Source organism: Leptinotarsa decemlineata, unplaced genomic scaffold (genome assembly GCF_025532065.1).
Source record: "Leptinotarsa decemlineata unplaced genomic scaffold, Ldec_3_MD MMD2_tig00078363_RagTag_RagTag, whole genome shotgun sequence".
Lineage (NCBI taxonomy): Eukaryota > Metazoa > Arthropoda > Insecta > Coleoptera > Chrysomelidae > Leptinotarsa > Leptinotarsa decemlineata.
The window spans coordinates 361,542-370,502 of record NW_027412728.1 but is presented as its reverse complement, the minus strand read 5'-3'; the positions used below and the strand labels follow the sequence as shown (position 1 = coordinate 370,502).

General features: G+C 33.8%; 1 protein-coding gene across 1 annotated transcript; it reads left to right on the top strand.

Moving 5' to 3' along the window:
• The first annotated feature begins 1,412 nt into the window (after nt 1-1,412).
• On the top strand, nt 1,413-7,824 carry LOC111504270 (prostatic acid phosphatase). Its single transcript, XM_023158788.2, has 4 exons — nt 1,413-1,563; nt 1,662-1,760; nt 4,145-4,682; nt 7,415-7,824. Exons 1-4 carry the CDS (start codon nt 1,483-1,485, stop codon nt 7,771-7,773), a joined length of 1,077 nt encoding a protein of 358 aa, XP_023014556.1. The 5' UTR covers nt 1,413-1,482; the 3' UTR covers nt 7,774-7,824.
• Nucleotides 7,825-8,961: the final 1,137 nt, after the last annotated feature.

Sequence of the window (8,961 nt, the reverse complement as noted above, 5' to 3'; positions counted from 1 at the left end):
TAGTCACTTCTTCTTTTTTGTGTAGTTTCCGATAATTGTTCTCAATATTCATTGAGACCTGAAACATATTTGGAAGGAGAGATAGTCTGGCATATACTTGGGGTTCTTAGACCTCCTTGCAATGCCTTTTCGATGAGTTTTTCTTGAATTTCATTCAGTTAGGGACTTTTCATATTGATTTATTACTTCTTATTCTCTTAGATTTTCAAATATTTTTCCAGTTTATGGTCTTATTCGTGCCATATCTTCATATAACTAACCATAGAACAATGTTTTTATACGCAAAGATAATAGCTGCCACCAAGGTGTCTGCTACCAACTTTATGACTTTTGAGACCGTTATTTCAAGAAAAAAAACGTTCAGAAACCTTGGTGTTTCTACGCGAGAAATAACATTGACCTCACTTCATAAACATGTTGATAGATGAATAAAAGAGTCGAAATCTGTCACGCGTGTTTTGTTGAGATCTTGAATCCATGGATTAAACTGTAGAAGAAAAGTTTCGCGTGATATCAATCTATCCAACAACTTTGAAAATTCAAGTTCCAACTTGACATTGTCAGCATTTATGTGAATGAAATGCTGGAATTCATTGGATCTATTTATTATTTTTTTACAAGAGTGCTATGAGTCGAGACATTTTGACAAATAATTTCACGTGAGAATGGGATCCAAATAATCACGCCAGGGATATTATATGCATTTTGCTCCAGACTCATGAGCTCTAAGCTAATTTTCAGGAGGTTATGATATCATATAGTCAAAGTATGCGACCACCTGATTTAAAAATGCATTTATCAATGCATTTGATTTCCTCATTTCCGTACGAATTTATGTATGAAAATAGGAACCAATATTACGTGTGCTACTTTTCATCGTGATTCTTCGAAGATAATTTGTTTGGGAAAATGAGATTATGAAAAAAAGAACTTTTGCTTTGATGCTTTTGTTCATTTTCTCTCTTGAGTAGACCTTTGATCCTTATTTCTGTTCATATTTCAATAATTACTGGAAATATGTATTTGTAATTCAGAGATAATTATTTCATAATTCTGAATAACGAACACGTATGACTGATTTAGTATGCATTTTTCAAAATAACTCTTTCATGATTTCACAATTGTTGTGAAATGTTGCTCTATAGAATTTTTCAACTGAGTAAATCTCACCAACAATATTATATTTGACTTTAATATTCTCTCACCATCTCATCATATATATTTTTCAATAGTCCTTTTACAAGAATTTTATGATTTCAAAAACATTTCACAAATTAAGCGAAAGTCCCTAATCCTATCGATAATACTTCGGATAGTAATAAAAAAATCTCCTTTGATCCCTGCCAGTTTATGAATATATCGTAGTAATTTTAATCCGTTTTATATGACTCTACTCAGATTGTTGAAAGATATAAATGTGACAAAGTTACTAACATCAGTAGTAGGGTCAGGTGAAAACGTGAATTGAATTCAACAGAAATCATGTTGGTTGAGATTCTGATCTTTCTCGTGACTCTCACCACACCGATTTTCGCAACATCGACTCTGATTTCTGTGGTACAGGTAGAGTTGGAACTTATTCAATACAAACCCGTTAATTTTTTTAAAATTGAATTGGAGACGAGTATCTTTTTTAAACTGACATTTTTTCTTGTCCACAGGTATTTCGTCATGGTCAAAGAACTGTAACGAATCACTATACAAATGATCCCTACTCGAGTTCAGAATATTGGCCAGTAGGACCTGGACAATTAACAAACGTAAGTGTTCAGGATGATATTTCTATTCTGCTCAAACATTAAATGATTCAATGTATTCCAGTAAAGTAACCAGTTTTCAAAATCAAACAAAAGGCAGGATTCAATCTCTAGTTAGTCGTGATTTATCAATCACGACTGACCGTAAAGAAAAAATATGATTATTCTACTATAAACTATCATCAATAATCGCGATGAACAGACATTACACATTTTTTCGTATAAAGTTGAAATAACAGAAGGCTGAAAAGTAGTAATCACCATTGAAACATTTTCAAAAAAAATTGGAAAAAAAAGTAGTTGAATGTTTCCAGTGAATCGCTTTTCTTTATATTTTGCTTACTATCTGAAAGTAGATATTTCAGCATTAGAAGATATCCACTGTTGATTTTGAATGAAAATTTCAGCATATGGGTATTTAGGTGGGAAATAAGATTTTTCAGGTTCAACATGAAAATGAAATGTTATACTGAATATTCTGGTTTCGAAAAAGACAACATAGATCTCTTTAACAGATATCGTGAGACACAAATGATTTTTGTAGGGAAACATTTCAAAACCAGAAATCCGGTTTTTTCACTTGTAAAATTTGAGATTGTGTAAAAAATAGTTCAAAGAAGGACTGTAGATTTCCATATTTTCTTTGAATCTTAAAAAAAACAGTTTTATTGTTCAGTAGGCGATCGAGTTTCAGTAGGAATAATGGATAACTATTTCTTATTCCCAAAATGCAGCCTATTTCATCCCCAACATCTGCGATCATGAACTCAGTTCTTTTTTTTTTCATTTTGAGGGAAATATTCTCTACGTTTTATTCAATAATTGTTAGGTTGTTATCAATTTTTATTTTTCTTGCGTTTTGTGAGGTTTCTGAACATGTCTGCTAGTAACTGCCTGAAAGTGAAGCAATAAATTAGAGGTTTCAGAATTTTCTGACAATATGGAAAAAAAAACCTTCAATATAACGAAAAATCAAATTATTCTCGAATCCTTGTATAGATACGTTTTTTTGTAGTGGGCCAGTTTTGAGATAAAATATTTTTCGAAGACTAGGCATGGTGGACTTTTATTAGTTTGCCCAACTTTCACTTAATTTCATAAGATTCATCAATTGCGGCTGAATAAGAGGATTTTAAAAACATGAAACTAGTTGACATGTTTGAATATTGGTAACATCCGGTTTTTCACACAAATTATATTTGGAATCATAAATTGTCAACTTGAGCAACAGTGTTATACATAAATGCTTTGAATCTGCTAGATAATTTATGTATGGAAATGATTCTAAAATATTTTTCTATTGTATGTATATTGGTTAAAGATGGGATTACTTCTCACAAAAGTGAGAGATAAGCACGCATTATCCATGTATTCAAAGAAAGTTACAGATGAACTCTAATTCAACTGGAATGTTGACAATTGAAAAAAACGAATCTTAAATATTGTTTCTGGAAATGGGATTCATTTTACAATCAAATAATTGTCTCAATAGAAGAAGGTCTGATGTCACCCATCTCAGCGAAATTTATGCCATGAATTTCAAAGTTCTTCACATATATTCAATGAATAATCAATATAATTCTGTATTTCAATAAGGTGTTGCTTCCAGATCCAATATAAATCATTTGATAAAATAATAACTGAGAATTGTGAAGTTCTATTGAGTAAAGTTGAAGTTTGATACATTCGACATTGTTATGCATACATAACAACAGCAGATGTCTCTCATCACACTTGCACCAGAATTGTTCCAATTGATCCATATTTTCAACATTGAATTCCATGACAGATGGCATTGTCATATTTCTTGTTTTTCTTTTTTTTTTTGGCAACTAGGACATGATCTCCTATCAGGAAATTATATTTCAATCATATAATTTTTATTGAGAAACTTCAAGTATTCATTGTGCCTCAATTAGGAATTCAACTATCTTAACTCAGTGACTTGTCTCATTATACTGACATGTACTATTTTTATGAATTTCACATCTTTTCTGTCACAGCAATCACGAACAACAATGTGTTTTAACCTTGTTTGTGATTTTCAAAATCTTTTTTAGAATATACCGCCGTCAGCAATCTGATGATTTGAAGTCCGGGTTGAACATTGTCTTGTGTTTCAGTAGTTTGACGTTTCAGGTTCGACTTTTCAAGAAGCTATCACTACACTGAGCTCTCAATTTGCCTACTCCTCAGATAGTGATACGCTGCAAGGGTATCGTCACTTGACGCCGGGGCCTCTATCTGCCTCTTCATCAGGTCTCGTCGCTGGCCAAGGCCAGCATCGACGATTGGAAGTAGACAGATTGTTTTCAAAAACTTCCCCTCAAAATATTTGTTTTATTTTTTTTTTAATTTTCCATACTGATTAAAAAAAATAATTTCAGACTGGAAAGACACAACACTTCAGACTAGGCCAATATACACGTAAAAGATACGAAGACACTTTACCAAGAGCTTATGCCAGTGACTTCTTCTACGTACAAACAACTGAGGTTGATAGAACTCACATGTCAGCCCAATGTAATGTCTTAGGGTTATTTCCCCCTACAGCAGCAGAGCAATGGAATCCAGATATAGCTTGGAGTCCAATTCCCATTCATCCATTAGATTCAGATATCTTATCACCTCTTCCACTCTGTAAGGCATATTTCGAAGAACAGTCTAGAGTTTTGAATAACGAATCATACTACAAAGACATCGATAAGAAGTACGCAGACTTGTATGATTATCTCACAATTCACAGTGGCGTTAATGTTACTTCTCTGAGTGGAGTGGGGACTATTTTTGATAGTCTGTTTATCGAAAATGAGTTTGGTTATACCTTACCTTCCTGGACTGAAGCTGTTTTTCCGGAGCCTATAACCACACTGGCGGGATATTCGTTTCAAAGTAGTGGTTATAGCACCAAACTGGCACGTCTGAGTAAGTATATCTGCTCGTTTTACCATAAAGTTCAACAATGTGTAATGCATTCATTCAAACTTCAATAATTGTTTGTACTTGTACATAATTTTATTGTATATTACTCATTTTCATCTACATCGAAATGGAACTTTGTTATCTTTGTGCTAATGTTTAAGCAAAAAAACTCAACCAAAAAGAAATATAAGAACAATCGTCAGTAGACAATAACTACATATGAAATGGTAGAAACTACTTCAATCATAAAACTAGATCAGTTTGAAATACTGATATAATTACGAAAACATCATTATTGATACCTCAAATATACAAATTTTGATTTATTGGAAGTAGTATGTATATGGGCTTCTAGGCCATTTTTGTGGCATTAGACCTACATATTTTTAGGCGACGGCTCAGAAACTCCATCTGATTTCAAAGAGGTCCAAAAACTCCTAAGTATTCCAGATCGTCGAATCAGCCAACGGATTATTCGAAGTATATAGATATAGGGAAGAAATTGTGTATGGGGAATATAGGATGACGAACATAGTTTGGATGTAATGAATGTGTGCAGTGAAGAGTGGATGGCAGATAAGGGTGAATTACCCCATACCATTGGCGGAAGACGAAAGAAATAAATAATTGGGTCTCAGAGTCCCATGAGCGTATGTGTTGTTGATTTGGGAGTTTTCATATTATCACTGTGAATATTTCACATGCTCAAAGGAGTCAAGTTTGTTTTTTATAAAGTTTAATTTTGAAACTTTCAACATCCCAACTCATTTCTTCTACCGACTTCCATACGTATACATTTATGATCTGAAGCCTGAGATATAAGTCAATGTGCACGAATTGTTAACATATTCCACCAAAAGTGGACTTCTTTCATAACAGCAGGAACATTGTTTCCATTGTACAATGCCATTTTTCAATTTATCATAATTGTTTGCCATGAAATTTCAATAATCATTATTGAATTTCATTTAGAATATCAAAGAAGTATATTGATGAATAGATCTTGCATTCATCATGAATAAATGTTTTTCATCACAGAAAATATAATGGAAGTTGTACATATACACAAAACAAAATCTAAAAGAGAAAGTATATTATTTCAGATACATATTGAATTCATTATAACATTAAAATCAACAGTTCAAAAATAACTTTTCAAAACGCTCAAAGGTGTGAACTCATTTCCTCCTTTTCATAAAAGAGGATGAATGTATCTCCACTCACAAGCGATTTTGGTGAAATTGGTGACACTTGGGAATCATTGTATACGTGCCACATGCCTGTATACGGATGTCTGCAGAATGCGATATAATGTCCGCTTTAGGAAGACCCACTGTGATTCGAAAGTGCATATAGAGTATAACGACAAGGTGTCTGCTGCATAATTGTTGATATTTAATCCATCTAGATGGCTGATGGCAATATTCAACTTGCCTCTGAATCTTTGTGTTAGAGAGAATCTTTTGAAATGTTTATCCAAAGTTTCCTCTCTTGTGAAGAAATCAAACCATTGTGATAAACTCCTTTGGCCAGTTCTTTGTGGTATGGGGAGTGGGAAATCCCAGAGAGGATCGAAGGTTACAGATGAGTGTCCATAGTGTGTGCACTTCATCGTGGATTTCAATTGACTAACGAAATTTTTCACAATATTAGAATTATATGTACTCAAATAAATCAGCCATGACTCTTGTGCTTTTCTGCTGTCGCGAAATAACAGATCGACTTTCACATAAGAAGCATTATACTGTAACAGAAAACGGTTCAATTGAAAAAATTCTAAATAGTGATAAAATTTTCATCACAAATTTTTGCCATCCCTTCAACAAATTAACCACTTCACGTTCATCCATGTCATCGCTTGCGAATAATAAAGTGAATAGTTATGTTCAAACAATGAGTTTCACGATGTTACTGCACAGACTTCATGATAACATCAAGCAAGTTGACTTCACACGATGATCGATAACAGTTTCATTGGGACGGCTCCACCCCAACCCGCCCCTATAGTTTGGATACTTCATCCATTATCCAGTGTCCAGTAATGGCGACAGCCAACTCGGAGATGTGAAATCTCAGCTGTCATATTATTCCACAATATGCTATTCACACCCCGTACAGCACGTCCTTGTCACACAAACTACACGCCAATTCACTATCGAACATCACGCCCACGCCACCAAGCTACAAACACAATATGAGTATCACTACATGTAGTGGACATATCGGTCGAGCGTATCGACTTCTCAAGCAGGTCGATGGCGCGCCGGTTCGATTTCGATAGATGTAACATTTTTCCCGAAAAGTCTGGAATTGTAATGGATTTGAATCAGTAGGCCACCGCATCGAAGCAACAACGAAAAACGTATAGGGCTTTTGGGTCACAAAATGTAGGCTAGGATCCGCATAGACATTTTGGTTCAACAAAAATGAGAAAAATTGTTTCCGTATGGGTACTCTGTATTTAAAAAATAATAATTTTATGTTGTTTTGCAGTCAGTGATACTAAGTAGTAGAGCCGAATGGTACATCAATATAGAAATGATAAAAGGATTAAAGTGGAAACAATTTAAACAAAATTCAATCTAGAAAGCACATCATCATCATATTATCATGAGGAGTTTTCAATTCGATTCCACACAAATGATAAAACTATCACGTATTTTTAAAAATATATTATAAAACACATACATTCTATCGTGATAATTTTTTGAATTCTTTTTTAACGAATTTTTCAGGTGCTGGAACGTTCCTCAAAGAGGTTATAGAACACTTTGAAAATATGCAGCAAAATACTTCCAGTGCTCAGTTTTTCCGGATGTATAGCGGCCACGACTTCAATATTGTTCAAATACTATCAGCTCTAGGTGCATATGAGCCTCACGTACCATATTTTGCAAGCAGCATCTACTTTGAGTTGTGGAAATCTTTTCTTGGGACTCACCACGTCAACATTTATTATAAACAAAAGGACGTTATCAAGAAGATTACACCAAGAGGATGTTTTCAATTTGATTGTAGCCTCAGCCATTTGAAAAAAGAACTTCGTGATGTCCTCATTGACAAGAAAACGAAGGCAGAAGAATGTAATTTATGAATATATATGAATGGTATTTGAAAAATGATTCAAATATATCAGGGCTCTGCACTGTGGTGTTAATTTATTTCATTAAGGTCAGTCGGTAGCTGGTTGCTCAGCAGATCCCATTTATGAAATCATTGCTGTGTTACTGTAGGTTCGATCGCTACTCTGATCATTTGCAGTTGAAATCAATCAAAATTATTGGTGATGAAAGTTTTTTCTCGGCATCATTTAATTCATTCAGATGAACCAATCAGCATTCAAAAATTTTGAAATAAATTTTACCAGTGTTTTCGTTTTAGACAATTTCATACCAGTTCAAATAGCGAACATCTGTGGCACTCTCTTCAGTTTTAATACGCAGAACGATAGTGTATCTAATCGTGAAGAACTGAGGTATGCCCTTTGACTATATGTGGGAAGTTTTCTTTCCTTATACGAGGAATTGGGCAAATTTCGGATATGCAGTTTGTTACCTCGTTCAGAGGCAGATATGGCGATGACAAATCTGTTGTCTGTTGTCCGCTTCTGCCTAGTTCGAGAAATAATGCTCTGAAAGAATTCGATTTTCAATTATCGGAAATAATCGACTTTATGATGATAATAGACACTACCTTGCACTGACCAGTGGCCAAACAGCCCGAAACCAATCTGTAAGTGTGTTCGAATAACTGAAAGTATATTGTGGCAGTTGTATCGCCAACAGCATATGCATGAATAACTTCAGTGAAGAATCCTGCAATGATATAGTTCAAGTAAACGATATAGTGCAACCTACCTTCCGACAGTTCCCCTTTAATAATATAGTTAGGGAGCTAACTACTTTTGTTATTCAATAATCAGTTCTGATTATATAAGAATCACAATAACTATATATATTATTATAAGATGTGAAGTGGTTTTTTTTGATAGTTATTTTAAATATTTTTTTTTGATTTTGAAGAAATGAAACTTCATAATTATTATTATTTTTATATCTGCTTTTTATTCAATAAAATAATAATTCAGATTCGGCTAGATTTTATGTTGAGTTGAAATCCCTATGACTCAATGTATAGAGTTTTTTCTCAACACCTCAGGTAGATTCAGGCTCAAACTCAACTATTACTTACCCAAAATGATCTGACTAGCAGGTGTTCCCCTAAATAAATTTGGGAAAGACACAACTGAATATCAAGCTCATTCCGTGACATTAAAAAATCG